Source organism: Eschrichtius robustus, chromosome 8 (assembly GCF_028021215.1).
Source record: "Eschrichtius robustus isolate mEscRob2 chromosome 8, mEscRob2.pri, whole genome shotgun sequence".
In the NCBI taxonomy this organism is placed as follows: domain Eukaryota; kingdom Metazoa; phylum Chordata; class Mammalia; order Artiodactyla; family Eschrichtiidae; genus Eschrichtius; species Eschrichtius robustus.
Window position 1 is genome coordinate 88,416,096 of NC_090831.1, and position 22,996 is coordinate 88,439,091.

General features: G+C 40.4%; 1 protein-coding gene across 4 annotated transcripts in view; it reads right to left on the bottom strand.

Moving 5' to 3' along the window:
* Positions 1 to 4,966: 4,966 nt before the first annotated feature.
* The window catches only part of MATCAP2 (microtubule associated tyrosine carboxypeptidase 2), a 94,412-nt gene continuing 76,382 nt past the window's right edge, over positions 4,967 to 22,996 (bottom strand). For all 4 annotated transcript variants that reach the window (XM_068550046.1, XM_068550045.1, XM_068550044.1 and 1 more), the window contains 2 exons: positions 7,917 to 8,014; positions 4,967 to 5,551 (listed from right to left, as the gene is read on the bottom strand). In XM_068550046.1, the coding sequence (XP_068406147.1) occupies positions 5,390 to 5,551; positions 7,917 to 8,014 (260 nt within the window). In that variant the 3' untranslated portion in view covers positions 4,967 to 5,389. The remainder of the gene's footprint in view (positions 5,552 to 7,916; positions 8,015 to 22,996) is intronic.

A 22,996-nucleotide genomic window follows, 5' to 3' on the forward strand; every position in this document is an offset into this window, starting at 1 on the left:
CACCTTTCCTCCTTCACAGCTCCCTCCCACTGGTGCAGGTCCCGTCCCTATTCTTTTGTCTCTGTTGTTTCTTTTTTCTTTTGCCCTACTCAGGTACGTGGGGATTTTCTTGCCTTTTGGGAGGTCTGACGTCTTCTGCCAGTGTTCAGTGGGTGTTCTGTAGGAGCAGTTCCCCGTGTAGATGTATTTCTACTGTATCTGTGGGAAGGAAGGTGATCTCCGCGTCTTACTCTTCCGCCATCTTCCTGATCCCTCCATTTTCATTCTTTATCATAATCCTTTGGTAGTGTCATGTTTTCTTAAGTTTTGCTTTGTTGTCTTTGTATCTGAAATAGCAGTTGCTTCCTCTAGTCTTTACTAACTGCTTCAGGAGAGAAGTAACTTCAGTCATCCCTGCTAGAGATTCTGAGGCTTCCTCAGATCAGCTATGGGTAAGCCTGCTCCACACTTCTTGCCCCCTTATGGCAGAATCCTTAAGCTTGTATGTCTTCTCTTGAGTCTGCAATGCAGAAGGTTAGGTGCTGACAATCTCCCTTGTGCTTTCCTAAGTGTGGGGCTAAAGCTCACGTTTGTGGTCTCCCTCGGGCCTACAGATTCAGTTTGACTTTTTTTTTGCATGTTCACTAGCTGTCTGCCAAAGCTTGCTCTTGATGCTATCAGGAGTGCAACAGGAAGCCACAGGGTGGGGGGTGTGTGTGGGTGAGGCACATGGAGCACTGCTGGTTCCCATTGGCTGGTCACGGAGATCCACAGGTAAGGTGTCCCCAGTGCCAGGTGGGCTAGCTTCTTTTTTTTTTTTTAATTAATTAATTAATTTTAGTTTTTTTTGGCTGTGTTGGGTCTTCGTTTCTGTGCGAGGGCCTTCTCCAGTTGCGGCAAGCGGGGGCAGCTCTTCATCGCGGTGCGCGGGCCTCTCACCATCGCGGCCCCTCTCGCTGCGGAGCACAGGCTCCAGACGCGCAGGCTCAGCAGCTGTGGCTCACGGGCCCAGCCGCTCCGTGGCATGTGGGGTCCTCCCAGACCAGGGCTCGAACGCATGTGCCCTGCACTAGCAGGCAGACTCTCAACCACTGCGCCACCAGGGAAGCCCTGGGCTAGCTTCTTGATGGGCTTCTTGATGGGACTTTGAGTTAGTAGGCTCTGTGACTCTTTAATGCCCTCCAAGAGTCCTATCTGCTGTTCTCCTAGCACCTTCCCACCCCCTCATCATGCAGCTCAAGATTCAGTAGTCTGGAGGACACAAGAGAGAAATGGGCCTCTCTGGCGGCTTCCCACATAGTTGGAGAAGCTGGGTACTCAGTCACTTGCATTTTCACCTCCAGGAGAAATCACGGGCTGAGAAGGTCTCTCTTAGCCCTGAACTGTGCCACCTTGAGGGAAGGCTAATGAGGGTAAAATCAAACTGTTCCTCTTCAAAGCATCTAAACTCACTTATTGCTCCAAAAATGTGCTGAAAATTCTCCACTGGAAACCCAGACTTTCACAAAGGTGCTCTTGTCTGTGGGTGATTGTCTGTCTAAGATAAATAGTACTTTCCAGGGGTTTCCACACTGCAGCTGAGAGGGCCTGGAGCTGGTTTGCAAGCCACTGCAGGGTCCAAGCCAGGACCTAGGTCTGTATGCCTATAAGCCAATGCATGGGCAGGAAAGATTCCTACCAGGTTGCTTGGCGATTCCTACAAAGTTGCTTGGTGTTGGATCCCTAAGCTCCCACCAGGTCATTTCTGTCTGTATATGGATACCAAATTGCTGGGGGTGGAGGACATAAATGAGGGAAAGCTTTTTCAGCCATGCTGATGTCACTTCTGAAGCTGGTCATCTTTTGCTTGTTAGGATAACTGGATAGCTGGGAAGAAATGCAGGCTCAGTGGTCTCCTCTTGGTGGTCAGATTTCTGCTCTTTGCTTTGTCCTCTTTCTTTAGGTACAATTCTTTTCAGTTCTGAAGGCTAGAAGTTCAAGATCAAGGTGTTGGAAAGCTTGATTTTTCCTGAGAACCATAAGAGAAGGATCTGTTCTGGGCCTCTCTCCTTGGCTTGCAGATGGCTGCCCTCTTGCTTCCTCTTCATATGCTTTTCCCTCTGCATACTTGAAATTCCACATATTCTTAAAGCTAGCTAACAAACACTAGTATTTCTCATCCTGGCAGTTTCAAGATATTAATTCCTTTAGCCACTGGAATCAGAGTGAACAAAAACGAATGAAATCATAGCCAGGTGACAAGGCTTTCACAAGTGCCATAAAGGTCTGGATTCAAAGACCAAGACACTTAAGGATAAAGTGCTGACTCCCTTGGGCATCTGCTGAAGGGCTCAAGGGATCTCCTCAGGGCCTGTGATGACCCAAGCAGCTGTATCCTTGGGTCTACTCCTTCCCCTAGGCTAAAGTTGCTCAGGTTCCAAACAAGCCTTGAAAAGAGTGGTAATAAAATACTGTAAATACTCACTACTTTGCAAGTGATCTTTGTCTCTGTGCTTCAAACACATGAACAGGCCCATTTACTATGGTTTACATTCTTTTGGTAACACTTTTTGGGTATGGTACTGGCAGTGCTGTAACCTGGGTCTGTGCCACTCTTCCTCACTGGACTGTGGAACATTTCTAGTCTTCATCAGAGGACCTCTGACACTCAGCACAGATTCTGCTCCTCAATCGGTTCTGCATAAAAGTTTATTCAATAAACAGGGTAGTAAATTAAGACAGAATTTTCCCTCTCTCCTTTTCCCTATGCCCCATGGGAGTATATGCTGAACTAATTAGGGGAAAGGTAGAGTGTGGAAAATATAATATTTCTCTATAAATAAGAATACTAGAAGACAAACATGATTGATGGTATTTTCAATAATTACCACAATAAAAAACCTGGAAATACCACAATAAAAATATAATTAGGTTTTAAAAGAACAGAAATTTGCATGCATATATATCCAAATAGTTCATCTGAGAACCTCAGTGCTATTTATTTCTATTACAGCTAGACACAAAATGCTCAAAGATTGAAAATATAAAGAAATGAAGACTATGGATTTATGTTTGCAGACTATTTTACTTTGAAACTGTCTGGTGTGAAAACCTAACAAACAGTTTATCAGAATTTGTATTTGATACAACTATATGTTTGTTAGAATTTCAGTGGAAAAAATTGATGAAATCCTAATGATCAATAGCCTATAGCAAATGACTCTTCTAATTAAAACGAATATGATCTTCAACTATTCTCCTAAGTTCTGCGGCTATAATTTTCTATTTATAAAAACTTTATTTTAGAGAACAAAACTGACCTTAATGCTATTTCAAGAAAGAGAATAAACATTAAATCTTCAATCTCAACTTTTAAAGCTTAGAGCTCTTTATTTAAGTATTTCTGCTAATCTTAAACTATTTTTGGTTCATTGCTAACTTTTGAAATATCTTAATGTGATTTAAGGTCGTTTTTTTTTTTTTTTTTTTTTTTTTGTCTGGATAGTGCTCATGTTTTTTGTCTTTATACCAAAGCAGTAAGGCAAGAAAGCTTTTCCTTTTCTGGATCATATAACATCTATCCATTTTAAAATTCAGGGACTATAACCATGACAAACAATCTTACCAATAGGAAATTAAGGCTGCTGTGATTTTCCTTTATATTTAAACATTAGCAGTGTTATTGCCTACAAATGCTGAATTTATAATCATTTGACCTTAAGTCACAGGACATAAATATTGCCATTTCTGTCTGTACTTCAATTCCAGCTAATAAGACATTGTTTTCACAATTACCTTTGATAAGTCTGAAGATGAAGTCAGAAAACACTACACAGAGCTGAAACTGGATGACTCTGCTACAAGGAAATAATGCTTGAGAGGACAAGAGTGGTCTTCTGGTGTCTGGTTAGTGTTGGTGCACTGTGCCCCCAGCCCCAGTGCAGGTCACACTCCAGCCAGCATGACATAGGTATGGGCACCTTCAGTACTCTAAAGGGCCTTGCCTGCTACTGCCAAAGGTGAAATGCGTGGCTTTGCAAGAACTGCCAGGTGCCAGTTAGAGTATATCATGTTTGTTGGAGGTTTGTTGAAGTATATCATTCTTTGAGGCGAGCCCTTCCAGATATATGAAAGAGAAAAATCCCATAACCTTGTCTGTAAAAGAGTTTCTAAAATGTGAATGTGAACCAGGCTTTGCAGTATACATCTACCAGTGTTAGCACCATATTTAAGTCTGAATTGAGGTAAAGATAAACTCTCAGATAGATAGACTTTGGGTAGAAATCACAGTAGCAATCTTGAATGGGGTGTTTACAGCAGTATTCTTTCTGATTAAAATAAGTTTGAAAAACTACTTGATCCCAAGTATACCTATTATACCTATCCAAGTATATAGTGAAATTGATAAATTACAAAGCTAGATATAAGCTTTTAGCAGGAGAAATGTAGTAAAACAGAACTCACATTCTTGAAATTCAAAGTATGTCATTATTGGCTTGATGAAGTCAAAGATTTTGATAAAATACTGAGCCAATATCATCACAAAGCCAGTTTATCAAATGACAATGCCCAGAAATTCTGTTTCTCAGAGTATATAGTCAAGCTTACTGTAGATGCTACCCAGTCAACATCCAGCTCCTACCTGATTTATCCCCTGCTCATTGCTCCATTTAATAAAAAAGGTAAGTAGCTTCTCTCTTCCCCAACTATTTTGATTTATGTAGAAAAACCTCTGAGACTTGGGAAGGAAAGACCCTAAAACTTGGTTAAAATTTTGAAGGTGTCCAGTATGTTTCAGCAGATGAAAACCAAGTTTAGTTAAGGGATAACTGGACAAAACACGGTAATCTTCTACTTTAGTTCCTATAAGCTGATAAGGTGAAACAATAATGTGTAAAATAAAGAACTATGAGAACTTTTCAAATTGCTTTTCCCCTCCCTTTAAACATTACTTAACATATAAGAAAATAAGAAATCTTAAATTTCTTATTTTCTAGCTTTTGGGAGTATAACACAGACTAATTTTTCAAAGGAGAATAATTACCATTATTTATTAAATAAAATATTACCTTGGAGTTTGAACAACACAGGAATTCCATCTCTAGTAAGAGCTGGTCTTGGTGCTCAGGCAGAAGTTTATCACTCAATTTGACCAAGATTCCTCAAAAACACCCATCAGCAGTATTTTCATCTGACTCTGTTGAGATTCAGATGAAAACAGGAGTAACTTCCCCCTGTAGCCTATAGAAACATTTTAGGGAAACAGTTTAAAGTTTGCTCTTAACCTAAATATTCAGCTGAATACTGCAGATCATTCCTCAGAAAACTCATGTAAACAGTCATTCTTCATTTATAAATCTGCTGGTGCTAACTGCACCTAATTGGTAATATACATGGAGGTATAGCTTAGCTATGTTTGCAAGAATGCTAATTAATATATAAGATCTTTCAGTTCCCTGTCAGTCAGTTCATTCACTTCCATGATCTTCTCTAAGTGTTCCATATATCGGCCATGGTCCTGCAGAAAGTGAGGGACCCTCATGTTTTCAGTAACTGCCAATCCTTTTAAGCGATCCACATCTTCATAAGAGACCTGAAAAAAGGAAGATGGGTTACTTTTTAAATGTGACTACCAGTTAGATTTTGAAGAGCAATTTCTTCCTTTGGTCTTAAGTGAAACTTTATGTAGACTGTTTTTGAAATTACTCTCTAATACCTGGAAAATAACAAAATTTACTGTGTTAAATAAGAATGTATTTATCTGCCCCTTCATACCATGACCATATTTTTAAAAATCAAAAGTCAGTATTTAACAATCTATCTTGGATCTACAGTTTGTCTAGAAATTAAACAACTAAACTTAATGTATGTGTGTGAAAGACTAAACCTAAACAAATCTCCTGCCTAAATCTAAATATAAGAATTGGGACTTCTCTGGTGGTCCAGTGGGTAAGACTCTGTGCTCCCAATGCAGGAGGCCCAGGTTTGATCCCTGGTTGGGGAACTAGATCCTGCATGCTGCAACTAAGAAGCCCACATGCCACAATGAAGATCCGTGTGCTGCAACTAAGACCCAGTGCAGCCAAAGTAAATAAATATTTAAATAAGTAAATAAATAAGAAAATAATCAGAATGTAAATACTGTATTATTAAGTTAGGAAAATCAGCACAATTATACATTAAATTCCTTTTTCTATTTGAGAAATAATGTTTTGTGTTAAAAATATCAAAATAAAAGCAAGAGAATTTAAGTATTTTTAAAAATTTCACCTCTTTCATTCACTTAAGAAGCCAGTCTTTCATAAATATTATATTAAGTTTAGGGGTGAAACTTTAAGTTCTATAAATTATCTTTCAACTTTTAAATTCCAAAACATAGCTGGCTTTAAGTACTATTATCTTCTGATCAACACTCCTCCTGGTTCAGTAGGAAGGCTTTAAATAAATCATGTTCATATTAAGTTTTATTTATATTTCAGTTAAAATTGAGTACTTATATCACTAAGTGTAATAGGTTATAAGAAATAGGTTTGGTGTTGATATTGGCATGGTTTTGTAATTTATCTTAAACCACTCTGAGTTTATTATAAGGAGAGAATGAGTAAACATACTGATGTTTGGAAATAAGGTTCTCATTTTAAGAAAAGAGATACACATATGGAATGGGAAAGGAGATGTAAAAAGACCTTGTGATGTCTGATTTGAATTAGACTGCCCTTATGATTTAAAACAAATATATGATATGCTCATTGAAAAGGTCCAGAAGCATCAGCACTCCAGTAGTGATGTGCACACCTTGTGCTCAAGTCTTGTTTTCTAAATACCATTTCCCACTAAAAAGAATCAAGACTTCCTTGGAGAAACATCTAATCTCAGATTTGGGTAGGAAAAGTGTAAGGTGAGCCCAGAATATTTTACTTTGCTTGAAAACATGTAGACATTTTGCTTGAAAACATGTAGATATGTTTTAAAAAACACAGGAGCAGCCATTGGAAGAGCTGAATAAAAAAGTGGAGGGAAATGTAACAGAATTCAAAGATCTCTATTTTGCAACCACCAGTGTAGTAAGTGATTTGGGCAAAATGGGCAAAAATCATCAATTGATGTTAAAATCATTTCTGGAAAGGCTGTTAGACAATGGTACATTTGAAGGTATCATCCCACAAATTAATGGAGGAAAGGTACCTTTATAATGGAGAGATCTGGCAGTAACTAACCCAGGTGATTACACACAGTATCACCAATAATGGGACAAAATATCTCTCTAATGTGAGGCACTGAAAAATGCATGACTCACTTTAGTATTCTTGGCAAAAATGTTTAACCTAAAGCTAATTACAAGGAAACAATCTGATAGTCCAGATTCTAGGAATTCTCAAGGAAATTTTCTTGGATTCTTAAAAATGTCATAAAAAAAGACGGGTGAGGGGGACTGTTATAAATTAAGAGATTAAAGATGATAAGTGAATGCAAGGCATAAATCTTGACTGGATCCTGGGTCATGAAAAAGAGCTACAAAGGACATTTTGGAGATGATCTGGGGAATATAAAATACTTTTTTAAGATATTATATGGAATCAATGATAAATTTCTTTAGAAAACATATGGTCATGTCAGAATATCCTTATTCTTGGGAGATACATACTGAAGTATGAAGGGGAGTAGAGTTATACCTGCAGCTTACTTTAAAATACTTCAGGAAAATATGCATATAAAAACTAATAATATATTCCCAAATTTCCTATTCCCTTCTTTCTCTCTTACTGTTCACAAAGAAATATTGTAATTTGGTTCTGTGACAGAACCTCATTTCTTCCCTCCTGTTATCACATAAAGGAAAATTACTCCAACAATAAAATAAAAACAGTTTCAACTTGAGTCTTATTTAATCATGAAATGAGCTGGAGGAAATGTTGACCTGGTACGTTTGCGGACTCTGTGCCATTGGTTTCACTCACCTTCCCCAGGGCCGTCAGTAGATGAAAGTCAATGGTCTCTCTATATCGGAGGATTTGCAGGATACCATCCAAGTATACCTGGTCTTTACTGAAACACCCTGGAGGAACCAGAACAGTGCTTACTTTCTGACGTTTAAAAAAATTATTAACTAAATACCAGCCCATTCACTTTACTGTAGGAGTCAGTCCTGTACTTAAAAAATAAATAGGGCAAATTAGAAATTTAACTATAATCATAACATAAAATGTAAGGTCTTGAGAAGTACCACGGTAACTACAGCCTAGTAGCTTCCCTTTAAGAATTCCTTCTCCCTGGCTCCCCACTCCCCATAATTAAAATAGCATTCTTCCCTAAAGAAACACTAGAGCAGAAACTAACAAAACATTGTAAAGCAATTATATTCCAATAAAGATGTTAAAAAAAAATACATGACTCTTAAAATTATCCCATCCTCACCTCTACCATTTGATCATAAACTTAACTTCCATGATTAACTGAAGGCATTTGGGTGGGGAGGGCTGGGAGAGGATAGTTGTAGAGTAGTTAAGTTTCAAAAGGGGCCAATGTGGAGACATGGGATTTCAGAAATTCCTGGGTTTTTTATAAGAAATAATACCCTTTACCCCATTAAAGTTAACTGTAGGTGATTTTGATACTATTCCTCCCTATAAAAACAAGAATTAGAACTGGATTTTAAAGCATATGAAAAAATATGAAATAGACATGAAGATTAGGAATAGCTCATGAGATCTGTGCTTAGATAAAAAATGGTATTCTGCTTACAAAGAAAACCTTTCTCCCATCATGACATAACTTGTGTAAATTTTTAAAAATTTTGCTCTAGAATTAAATGGACTAGAATTCTACCAAATGGAGAGTCATATAATAAATTATTGTTGAAGAGTTCCCAAGATGGTGGACTAAGAGGACCCTGAATTCACCTCCTCTCACGGGCATACCAAATCTTACAACTATTTACAGAGCAACTACGAGTGAGAAAGACTGGAACCTACCAGAAAAGATTTCTATAACTAAAGATATAAAGAAGGAACCACAAGTAGATGAGTAGGAGGGGAGAAACTGCAGTATAGTCAAGACCCATATCCTGAGGTGAGAGACCTACAGATGAGAAGATAATTATAAGTATAGAGGTTCTCCAGAAGGAGCAAGAGGTAAGAGACCCACATCAGGCTCCCCAGCCCAGGGGTCCTGTGCTGGGAAGACGAGACCCCAGAATGTTTGGTTTTGAAGGTCAGAGGAACTTACTTTCAGGAGACCCAGAGACCTGTGGAAAAGAAAGACCCCACTCTTAAAGGGGGGGGTGGTGCACACAAAATTTCACATGCTCTGGGACACAGGGAAGCAGCAGTAATTTGAACAGAGCCTGGGTCAGACCTACTGGTGATCTTGAAGAGTCTTCCAGAGAGGCAGGAGGAAATGGAGCTCACTCTGGGGACACAGGCACTGGTGGCAACCACTTTTGGGAGTTAATTCTACCACACTGAAACTGGCACTGCAAAGCACCAGTTTGGAATCCTCCCTCTAGCTTATTAGGCGTGGGACCCAGCCCCAGCCCTGCCCCCACTCACCAGCCTATAGGCACAAGTACTGGATCACCTCAGATCAAGCAATTAGCTGGGTGGAAATATAACCCCACCTACCAGCAGACAGACACCAGCCCCAGAACAACCACAGCGTGCTATGCCAGGACCTGGCCCAGCCACCAGCAGTTGGCACCAGTCCCAGGACTTGCTGGTCCTCAGCCCCAACCATCAGGGGGACAATAAAAGCTCTGAGACAACTTGGGCCCCTTAGACTGTACCCCAGGATCAGGCCGCACTTACCAGTGGGCCAACACAACCTTTGGGGCACCCCAGGCCCCACAGCCAGCTGTGTCAGGAACCAGCCAACCCACCAATGGTCCAAAACCAGTTCTGAGAATGTGGGCCCTGAAGCCAGAGGCCCCAGGACACGGCTCAGCTAGCCAATGGGCCGGCACTATCCCCATGACCCAGCTTTATCCACCAGTGGGCCTGACAGAGCCCCAGGATCTCCTGTATCCTGACGCTGCCCACCAGTGGGCAGACACCAGCCCTAGGATTCACCCAAGCCCTAGCTCTGTCTACCAGCAGGCCAACACAAGCTTTGGGACACCTCAGACCCCATACCCAACTGTGTCAGGATCCCTCCACCTCCTGCTCAGCAATCTGACAGCAGCTCTGAAATTCCTGGGCCCTGTTGTCAGACTCTGGGACCCAGCTCTGCCTGCCACTAGTCCAACAGTAACCCCGGAACCTGGCTTCACCCACCAGTGGTAGGGCAACAGCCCTGGAGTCTTATGGACCCTGATTCTGTCCACCAGTGAGCCAGCACTAGGCTTGGGGACTCTGGGGTTTTGTAATCTGCTACCTTGTGACCAAGTCCCACTAACCAGCAGCCAGCAGCATCTGCACAAGGCAGGTGCCTGGCAACCAACTGGGCTAGGGGCCAACCAAGCCTACCAGACCACCCACATAGCAAACCAAAACAGAAGGACCAATGCAGCCCTCTTAGGGGGAAACTGTAGAGCATATAGCACGGGTGACGAGAGGGGAGTGCACGGTGGGATGCATAAGACATCTCCTACAGGAGACTACTACTTCAAGGTACAGAAACATAACTAACCTACCACATACATCAAAATAGAAATAGCAACTTAGATAAAATGAGGCCACAAAGAAACATGTTCCAGATGAGGAAACAAGATAAAACCCCAGAAGAACAACTAAGTGAAGTGGAGATAGGCAATCTACCTGAGAAAGAGTTCAGAGTAATGACTGTATAGATGATGAAAGAACTTGGGAAAAGAATGGACGCACAGAGCAAGAAGTCAGAAGTTTTTAACAAAGAGTTAAAAAATATAAAGAACAACCAAACAGAGATGTAGAATATGATAAATGAAATGCAAAATACTCTAGAAGGTATCAACATTAGACTAAATGATACAGAGGAACAGATCAGTGATCTGTAGAGTACTGGAAAGCACTGCTACGGAAAAGAAAAAAGAATGAAAAGAAATTAGGACAGTTTAAGAGCCCTGTAGGACAGTATCAAGCACACTAATATGCACACTGTAGGGGTCCCACAAGGACGAAGGGGGGGGGGGAGAGAGAGAGAGAGAGAGAAGAGAGAGAGAGAGAGAGAGAAGAGAGAAGAGAGAGAGAGAGACGGAAAACAGAACAGGTGAAAACCTCCCTAACCTGGGAAAGGAACAGTCACTCAAGTCCAGAAAGTACAGAGAGTCCCATACAGGATTAACCCAAAGAGAAACCAAGACACACTGTAATTAAAATGACAAACATTAAATATAAAGAGAATATTAAAAGCAACAAGGGAAAAGCAACAAATAGCATACAACAGAATTCCCATAAACTACTGGCTGATTTTTCAGCAGAAACTCTGAAGGCCAGAACGGAGTAGAAAGATATATTTAAAGTGATGAAAGGGAAAAACCAACAGCCAAGAATAATCTACCCAGGAAGGCTCTCATTCAGATTTGATGGAGAGATCAAAAGCTTTACAGACATGCAAAAGCTAAAAGAGTCCAGCACCATCAAACCAACTTTACAACCAATGTTAAAGGAACTTCTCCTGAAGAAAAAGGCCACAACTAAAAACAAGAAAATTATAAAATCAAAATGATCATCAACAAAGGCAAACATACAGAAAATGTAGGAAATCATCCACACACAAAGCTAGTAGGGTGGTTAAAAGACAAAAGTAGTAAAATAATCTATAACCACAATGAGCAGTTAAGGGATACACAAAACAATTAGATGTAAAATATGATATGAAAAACAGCAATCATGAAGGAAGGAGAGTACAAATGTAAGATTTTTAAAATGCATTTGAAATTAAGAGCTCAGCAACTTAAATCACATATATATACATATATATATATATATATATATATATATACACACACACACACATACAGACTGCTATATAAAAAGCTCATGGTAACCTCAAAACAAACAACCATAATAGATATACACACAAAAAAGAAAAAAGAATCCAAACACAACACTAAAGATAGTCATCAAATCACAGGAGACGAGAACAAAAGAAGGGGGGAAAAAGACCTATAAAAACAAACCCCAAACAATTAACAAAACGGCAGTAAGAACATACATATCAATAATTACCTTAGGGGGAGGGGCAAGATGGCAGAAGAGTAAGACGCGGAGATCACCTTCCTTCCCACAGATACAGTAGAAATACATCTACACGTGGAACTGTTCCTACAGAACACCCACTGAACGCTGGCAGATGTCAGACCTCCCAAAAGGCAAGAAAATCCCCACGTACTTGGGTAGGGCAAAAGAAAAAAGAAATAACAGAGACAAAAGAATAGGGACGGGACCTGCACCAGTGGGAGGGAGCTGTGAAGCAGGAAAGGTTTCCACACACTAGGAAGCCCCTTCACAGGCAGAGACTGCGGGTGGCAGAGGGGGGAAGCTTCGGAACCAGGGAGGGGAGAGCGCAGCCACAGGGGTGCGGAGGGCAAAGCGGAGAGATTCCCGCACGGAGGATCGGCGCCGAGCAGCACTCACCAGCCCGAGAGGCTTGTCTGCTCACCCGCCGGGGCGGGCGGGGGATGGGAGCTGAGGCTCGGGCTTCGGTGCTAGCTGGGAGGGAGTCCGGGAAAAAGTCTGCAGCTGCCGAAGAGGCAAGAGACTTTTTCTTGCCGCTTTGTTACACGGCGTGCAAGGAAAGGGGATTCAGAGCGCCGCCTAAACGAACTCCAGAAACGGGCGTGAGCCGCGGCTATCAGCGCGGACCCCAGAGGCGGGCGCGAGCCGGGGCTAACAGCGCGGACCCCAGAGACAGGCGCAAGCCGCGGTTATCAGCGCGGACCCCAGAGACGGGCAGGAGACGCTAAGGCTGCTGCTGCCGCCACCAAGAAGCCTGTGTGCGAGCACAGGTCACTCTCCACACCGCCCCTCCCAGGAGCCTGTGCAGCCTGCCACTGCCAGGGTCCCGTGATCCAGGGACAACTTCGCCTGGAGAACGCACGGTGCGCCTCAGGCTGCTGGAACGTCACGCTGGCCTCTGCCGCCGCAGGCTCGCCCCGCCTCCTCCGTACCACACCCTCCCCCCGGTCTGAGTGAGCCAGTGAGCCAGAGCCCCCGAAGCAGCTGCTCCTTTAACCCCATTATGTCTGGGCGGGGAACAGACACCCTCAGGAGACCTACATGCAGAGGCGGGTCCAAATCCAAAGCTGAACCCCAGGAGCTGTACGAACAAAGAAGAGAAAGGGAAATCTCTCCCAGCAGCCTCAGAAGCAGCGGATTAAAGCTCCACAAACAACTTGGTGTGCCTGCATCTGTTGAATACCTGAATAGACAACAAATCATCCCATATTCAAGAGGTGGACTTAGGGAGCAGGATATGTTAATTTTTCCCCTTTTCCTTTTTTTGTGAGTGTATAGGTGTATGCTTTTGGGTGAGATTTTGTCTGTATAGCTTTGCTTTCACCATTAGTCCTAGGGTTAGGTCCGTCTGTGTTTTTTTTTTTTTCTTTTAACTTAAACAATTTTTTTCCTAATAAATGTTTTCTTAATAATTTTTTCCTTATTTTCTTTCTCTTTTTAGAAATTAAAAAAAATTTTTAATAAGTCTTTTCATATTTTTTATTTTAAAAAATTAAATCTTTTTTCTTAATTTTTTTCTTAATAATTTTTTCTTATTTACTATAAAAAATTAATAAATCTATTTTTAAAAATTAAAAAAAATTTTTTTCTCTGAATACATTTATTCTTAATAATTTTTGTCTTATTTTTTTACTATAATAGCTTTATTTTATTTTATTTTATTTTATCCTCTTTCTTTCTATTTTTTTCTCCCTTTTATTCTGAGCCATGTGGATGAAAGGCTCTTGGTGCTCCAGCCAGGCATCAGGGCTGTGCCTCTGAGGTGGGAGAGCCAACTTCAGGACACTGGTCCACAAGAGACCTCCCAGCTCCACGTAATACCAAACGGCAAAAATCTCTCAGAGATCTCCATCTCAACATCAAGACCCAGCTTCACTCAACGACCAGCAAGCTACAGTGCTGGACACCCTATGCCAAACAACTAGCAAGACAGGAACACAGCCCCATCCATTAGCAGAGAGGCTGCCTAAAATCATAATAAGGCCACAGACACCCCAAAACACACCACCAGACGTGGACGTGCCCACCAGAAAGACAAGATCCAACCTCATTCACCAGAACGCAGGCACTAGTCCCCTCCACCAGGAAGCCTACACAACCCACTGAACCAACCTTAGCCACTGGGGACAGATACCCAAAACAACGGGAACTACGAACCTGCAGCCTGTGAAAAGGAGACCCCCAAACACAGTAAGATAAGCAAAATGAGAAGACAAAAAACCACACATCAGGTGAAGGAGCAGGGTCAAAACACACCAGACCTAACAAATGAAGAGGAAATAGGCAGTCTACCTGAAAAAGAATTCAGAATAATGATAGTAAAGATGATCCAAAATCTTGGAAATAGAATAGACAAAATGCAAGAAACATTTAACAAGGATGTAGAAGAACTAAAGAGGAACCAAGCAACGATGAAAAACACAATAAATGAAATTAAAAATACTCTAGACGGGATCAGTAGCAGAATAACTGAGGCAGAAGAACGGATAAGTGACCTGGAAGATAAAATAGTGGAAATAACTATTGCAGAGCAGGATAAAGAAAAAAGAATGAAAAGAACTGAGAACAGTCTCAGAGACCTCTGGGACAACATTAAACGCACCAACATTCGAATTATAGGGGTCCCAGAAGAAGAAGAGAAAAACAAAGGGACTGAGAAAATATTTGAAGAGATTATAGTTGAAAACTTCCCTAATATGGGAAAGGAAATAGTTAATCAAGTCCTGGAAGCACAGAGAGTCCCATACAGGATAAATCCAAGGAGAAACACACCAAGACACATATTAATCAAACTATCAAAAATTAAATATAAAGAAAACATATTAAAAGCAGCAAGGGAAAAACAACAAATAACACACAAGGGAATCCCCATAAGGTTAACAGCTGATCTTTCAGCAGAAACTCTGCAAGCCAGAAGGGAGTGGCAGGATATACTTAAAGTGATGAAGGAGAAAAACCTACAACCAAGGTTACTCTACCCAGCAAGGATCTCATTCAGATTTGATGGAGAAATTAAAACCTTAACAGACAAGCAAAAGCTGACAGAGTTCAGCACCACCAAACCTGCTTTACAACAAATGCTAAAGGAACTTCTCTAGGCAAGAAACACAAGAGAAGGATAACACCTACAATAACAAACACAAAATATCTAAGAAAATGGGAATAGGAACATACATATCGATAATTACCTTAAATGTAAATGGATTAAATGCTCCCACCAAAAGACACAGACTGGCTGAATGGATACAAAAGCAAGATCCATATATATGCTGTCTACAAGAGACCCACTTCAGACCTAGAGACACATACAGACTGAAAGTGAGGGGATGGAAAAAGATATTCCATGCAAATGGAAATCAAAAGAAAGCTGGAGGAGCAATTCTCATATCAGACAAAATAGACTTTAAAATAAAGACTATTACAAGAGACAAAGAAGGACACTATATAACGATCAAGGGATCGATCCAAGAGGAAAGTATAACAATTGTAAATATTTATGCACCCAACATAGGAGCACCTCAATACATAAGGCAAATACTAACAGCCATAAAAGGGGAAATAGACAGTAACACAATCATAGTAGGGGACTTTAACACCCCACTTTCACCAATGGACAGATCATCCAAAAGGAAAATAAATAAGGAAACACAAGCTTTAAATGATACATTAAACAAGATGGACTTAATTGATATTTATAGGACATTCCACCCAAAAACAACAGAATACACATTTTTCTCAAGTGCTCATGGAATATTCTCCAGGATAGATCATAACTTGGGTCACAAATGAAGCCTAGGTAAATTTAAGAAAATTGAAATCGTATCAAGTATCTTTTCCAACCACAACGCTATGAGACTAGATATCAATTACAGGAAAAGATCTGTAAAAAATACAAACACATGGAGGCTACACAATACACTACTTAATAACGAAGTGATCACTGAAGAAATCAAAGGGGAAATCAAAAAATACCTAGAAACAAATGACAATGGAGACACGACGACCCAAAACCTATGGGATGCAGCAAAAGCAGTGCTAAGAGGGAAGTTTATAGCAATACAAGCCTACATCAAGAAACAGGAAACATCTCAAATAAACAACCTAACCTTGCATCTAAAGCAATTAGAGAAAGAAGAACAAAAAAACTCCAAAGCTAGCAGAAGGAAAGAAATCATAAAGATCAGATCAGAAATAAATGAAAAAGAAATGAAGGAAACAATAGCAAAAATCAATGAAACTAAAAGCTGGTTCCTCGAGAAGATAAACAAAATTGATAAACCATTAGCCAGACTCATCAAGAGAAAAAGGGAGAAGACTCAAATCAATAGAATTAGAAATGAAAAAGGAGAAGTAACCACTGACACTGCAGAAATACAAACGATCATGAGAGATTACTACAAGCAACTCTATGCCAATAAAATGGACAACCTGGAAGAAATGGACAGATTGTTAGAAATGCACAACCTACCGAGACTGAACCAGGAAGAAATAGAAAATATGAACAGACCAATCACAAGCACTGAAATTGAAACTGTGATTAAAAATCTTCCAACAAACAAAAGCCCAGGACCAGATGGCTTCACTGGCGAATTCTATCAAACATTTACAGAAGAGCTAACACCTATCCCTTCTCAAACTCTTCCAAAATATTGCAGAGGGAGGAACACTCCCCAACTCATTCTACGAGGCCACCATCACCCTGATACCAAAACCAGACAAAGATGTCACAAAGAAAGAAAACTACAGGCCAATATCACTGATGAACATAGATGCAAAAATCCTCAACAAAATACTAGCAAACAGAATCCAACAGCACATTAAAAGGATTATACACCATGATCAAGTGGGGTTTATTCCAGGAATGCAAGGATTCTTCAATATATGCAAAGCAATCAACGTGATACATCATATTAACAAATTGAAGGAGAAAAACCACATGATCATCTCAATAGATGCAGGGAAAGCTTTCGACAAAATTCAACACCCATTTATGATAAAAGCCCTGCAGAAAGTAGGCATAGAGGGAACTTTCCTCAACATAATAAAGGCCATATACGACAAACCCACAGCCAACATTGTCCTCAATGGTGAAAAACTGAAACCATTTCCACTAAGATCAGGAACAAGACAAGGTTGCCCACTCTCACCACTATTATTCAACATAGTTTTGGAAGCCTTAGCCACAGCAATCAGAGAAGACAAAGAAATAAAAGGAATCCAAATCGGAAAAGAAGAAGTAAAGCTGTCACTGTTTGCAGATGACATGATACTATACATAGAGAATCCTAAAACTGCCACCAGAAAACTACTAGAGCTAATCAATGAATTTGGTAAAGTAGCAGGATACAAAATTAATGCACAGAAATCTCTTGCATTCCTATACACTAATGATGAAAGATCTGAAAGTGAAATTAAGAAAACACTCCCGTTTACCACTGCAACAAAAAGAATAAAATATCTAGGAATAAACCTACCTAAGGAGACAAAAGACCTGTATGCAGAAAATTATAGGACACTGATGAAAGAAATTAAAGATGATACAAATAGATGGAGAGATATACCATGTTCTTGGATTGGAAGAATCAACATTGTGAAAATGACTCTACTACCCAAAGCAATCTACAGATTCAGTGCAATCCCTATCAAACTACCACAGGCATTTTTCACAGAACTAGAACAAAAAATTTCACAATTTGTATGGAGACACAAAAGACCCCGAATAGCCAAAGCAATCTTGAGAACGAAAAATGGAGCTGGAGGAATCAGGCTCCCTGACTTCAGACTATATTACAAAGCTACAGTAATCAAGACAGTTTGGTACTGGCACAAAAACAGAAATATAGATCAATGGAACAGGATAGAAAGCCCAGAGATAAACCCACGCACATATGGTCACCTTATCTTTGATAAAGGAGGCAAGCATATACAGGTGAGAAAAGACAGCCTCTTCAATAAGTGGTGCTGGGAAAATTGGACAGGTACATGTAAAAGTATGAGATTAGAACACTCCCTGACACTATACACAAAAATAAACTCAAAATGGATTAAAGACCTAAGTGTAAAGCCAGACACTATCAAACTCTTAGAGGAAAACATAGGCAGAACACTCTATGACATACATCACAGCAAGATCCTTTTTGACCCAGCTCCTAGAGAAATGGAAATAAAAACAAAAATAAACAAATGGGACCTAATGAAACTTAAAAGCTTTTGCACAGCAAAGGAAACCATAAACAAGACCAAAAGACAACCCTCAGAATGGGAGAAAATATTTGCAAATGGAGCAACTGACAAAGGATTAATCTCCAAGATTTACAAGCAGCTCATGCAGCTCAATAATAAAAAAAAAGAACAACCCAATCCAAAAATGGGCAGAAGACCTAAATAGACATTTCTCCAAAGAAGATATACAGATTGCCAACAGACACATGAAAGAATGCTCAACATCATTAATCATTAGAGAAATGCAAATCAAAACTACAATGAGATATCATCTCACACCGGTCAGAATGGCCATCATCAAAAAATCGACAAACACTAAATGCTGGAGAGGGTGTGGAGAAAAGGGAACCCTCTTGCACTGTTGGTGGGATTGTAAATTGATACAGCCACTATGGAGAACAGTATGGAGGTTCCTTAAAAAACTACAAATAGTACTACCATACGACCCAGCAATCCCACTACTGGGCATATACCCTGTTAAAACCATAGTTCAAAAAGAGTCATGTACCAAAATGTTCATTGCAGCTCTATTTACAATAGCCAGGACATGGAAGCAACCTAAATGTCCATCATCAGATGAATGGATAAAGAAGATGTGGCACATATATACAATGGAATATTACTCAGCCATAAAAAGAAATGAAATGGAGGTATTTGTAATGAGGTGGATGGAGTTAGAGTCTGTCATACAGAGTGAAGTACGTCAGAAAGAGAAAAACAAATACAGTATGCTAACACATATATACGGAATCTAAGGAAAAAAAAAGAAAAAGCCATGAAGAACCTAGTGGCAAGACGGGAATAAAGACACAGACCTACTAGAGAATGGACTTGAGGATATGGGGAGGGGGTGGGGTGAGATGTGACAGGGTGAGAGAGTGTCATGGACATATATACACTACCAAATGTAAAATAGATAGCTAGTGGGAAGCAGCCGCATAGCACAGGGAGATCAGCTCAGTGCTTTGTGACCGCCTGGGGGGGGTGGGATGGGGAGGGTGGGAGGGAGGGAGATGCAGGAGGGAGGAGATATGGGAACGTGTGTATATGTGTAGCTGATTCACTTTGTTATAAAGCAGAAACTAACACACCATTGTGAAGCAATTATACTTCAATAAAGATGTTAAAAAAAAAATTGCCTTAAATGTAAATGGACTAAATGCTCCAGCCAAAAGATAGAGTGGCTGAGTGGATACAAAAACAAGAACCATATATACTCTCCTACAGAAGACTCACTTCAGATCTAGAGACACACACAGACTGAAAGTGAGAGAATGGAAAAAGGTATTCCATGCAAATGGAAATCAAAAGAAAGCTGGAATAACAATACTCATATGAGACTAAATAGACTTTAAAATAAAGACTGTGGGGTGAAGTCAAGATGGCGGACTAGGAGGATGTGGAGTTTGCATCTCTGCACAACCAGGGCACCTACCAGGCACTGGTGGGGGACCATGGACACCTGAGGGGATGGGAAGAACTCCTGAGCAACTGGGTAGGACATGGGGAGGAGGAAGGGGGGAGGATAAGTGGAGGCGAGACGGACCAGTGCCCCTGTGGGGTGCCTGGGGGAGGCAAGGGGTTCCCATGCCCAGAAGGGCCCACCCATGGTTAGGGTATCAACAGGGACGGGGGAGACACTTGGGAGAGTGGATTATCAGAAGGGAACACAGTCAGCGTTTCTCCTGCCCACTAGAGCCCCAGGGAAGCCCAAGTGAGGTCCCCAGGCCTCATCATCTGCCCTCCAAGACACCCTCCAACTGCGCTGGGCCTAAACCCTGCCTCAACGCCCCGAACCATGATCTTACCTCTGAACCCACACTCCAAGGCCCCCCTCCAGCCGTGCTGCCTTTCACAGCTGAGCAGATCCTGAGCCTAAACCCCACCCCTGCCTAAGCCCCACCCCCCCACACTGCCCACCAAGTGCCAAGGCCTTTTCTAGCCTTTCTTTTTTTTTAGGTTGTGGTTCTGCTTTACCTTGTTGTTTGTTCATTTATATAGATATTTTTCTAATAAATTTTTAATTTTTCTTATTTATTTTATTCGTTATACCTTGTTATTGTTCTGCAACTTTTGGCTTGTCCCCCAAGCTTTCTTTTTCTTTTTCTTTTTTTTATTGTGGTGCTGTTTTACCTTGTTGCAGTTCTTTCACTTGTATTTTAATTTTTCCTGATATACTTTTTATTTTTCTATCTGTATTTTACTTTTTATTCTGTTATTGTACTGCTCCGTTTCTTTCCCTTTCTTTTCTTGTGCCGCACCAAGCAGCTTGTGGGATATACTGGTTCCCAGGCTGCGGGTTGGGCCTGAGCTCCTGTGGTGGGGGCGCTGAGTCCAAACTGCTGTACTAACAGAGAACCTCAGACACCAGGGAATAATAATTGGAGTGAGGTCTTGCAGAGGTCCTCATCTTGGCACCAAGACACAGCTCTACCCAACTGCCTTCAACCTCCAGTGCTGAACGAGTCAGGCCAAACAACCAGTAAGACAGGAATACAGCCCCATCCATCAAAAAAAATGAGACAACAAAAAAATATGTTACAAACGAAGGACCAAGGTAAAAACCTACAAGACTGAAAGGGCAGACAGCAGAAGCAAGAAGAACTACAATCCTGCAGCCTGTGGAACAAAAACCACATTCACAGAAAGACAGACAAGATGAAAAGGCAGAGAGCTATGTATCAGATGAAGGAACAAGATAAAACCCCAGAAAACCTACTAAATGAAGTGGAGACAGGGAAACTTCCAGAAAAAGAACCTTCCAGAATGATAGTGAAGATGATCCAGGACCTTGGAAAAAGAATGGAGGTAAAGATCGAGAAGATGCAAGAAATGTTTAACAAAGACCTAGAAGAATTAAAGAACAAACAAACAGAGATGACCAATACAATAACTGAAATGAAGACTACACTAGGAAGAATCAACAGCAGAATAACTGAGGCAGAAAAACGGATAAGTGACCTGGAAGACAGAATGGTGGAATTCACTGCTGTGGAATAGAATAAAGAAAAAAGATTGAAAAGAAATGAAGACAGACTAAGAGACCTCTGGGACAAAATTAAACGCAAAAACATTCGCATTATAGGGGTCCCAGAAGGAAAAGAGAGAGCGAAAGTACCAGAGAAAATATTTGAAGAGATTATAGTCGAAAACTTCCCTAACATGGGAAAGGAAATAGCCACCCAAGTCCAGGAAGCGCAGAGAGTCCCATACAGGAGAAACCCAAGGAGAAACATGCCAAGACACATAGTAATCAAATTGGAAAAAATTAAAGACAAACAAAAATTATTGAAAGCAGCAAGGGAAAAACGACAAGTAACATACAAGGGAACTCCCATAAGGTTAACAGCTGATTTCTCAGCAGAAACTCTACAAGCCAGAAGGGAGTGGCATGATATATTTAAAGTGACGAAAGGGAAGAACCTACAACCAAGATTACTCTACCAGGCAAGGATCTCATTCAGATTCGATGGAGAAATCAAAAGCTTTACAGACAAGCAAAAGCTAAGAGAATTCAGCACCACGAAACCAGCTCTACAACAAATGCTAAAGGAACTTCTCTAAGTGGGAAACACAAGAGAAGAAAAGGACCTACAAAAACAAACCCAAAACAATTAAGAAAATGGTCATAAGAACATACATATCGATAATTACCTTAAACGTGAATGGATTAAATGCTCCAACCAAAAGACACAGGCTCGCTGAATGGATACAAAAACAAGACCCATATATATGCTATCTACAAGAGACCCACTTCAGACCTAGGGACACATACAGACTGAAAGTGAGGGGATGGAAAAAGATATTCCATGCACATGGAAATCAAAAGAAAGCTGGAGTAGCAATACTCATATCACTTATCTCACTTAAAGATAAAATAGACTTTAAAATAAAGAATGTTACAAGAGACAAGGAAGAACACTACATAATGATCAAGGGATCAATCCAGGAAGAAGATATAACAATTATAAATATATATGCACCCAACATAGGAGCACCTCAATACATAAGGCAACTGCTAACACTTATAAAAGAGGAAATTGACAGTAACACAATAATAGTGGAAGACTTTAACACCTCACTTATACCAATGGACAGAGCATCCAAAATGAAAATAAAGAAGGAAACAGAAGCTTTAAATGACACAATAGACCAGATAGATTTAATTGATATTTATAGGACATTCCATCCAAAAACAGCAGATTACACTTTCTTCTCAAGTGCGCGTGGAACATTCACCAGGATAGATCACATCTTGGGTCACAAATCAAGCCTCAGTAAATTTAAGAAAATTAAAATCATATCAAGCATATTTTCTGACCAGAATGCTATGAGATTAGAAATGAATTACAGGGGAAAAAAACATAAAAAACACAAAAATATGGAGGCAAAACAATACTAAATAACCCAGAGATCACTGAAGAAAATCAAAGAGGAAATCAAAAAATACCTAGAGACAAGTGACAATGAAAACACGATGATCCAAAACCTATGGGATGCGGCAAAAGTAGTTCTAAGAGGGAAGTTTATAACTATACAAGCCTACCTAAAGAAACAAGAAAAATCTCAAGTAAACAATCTAACCTTACACCTAAAGGAACTAGAGAAGGAAGAACAAACAAAACCCAAAGTTAGCAGAAGGAAAGAAATCATAAAGATCAGAG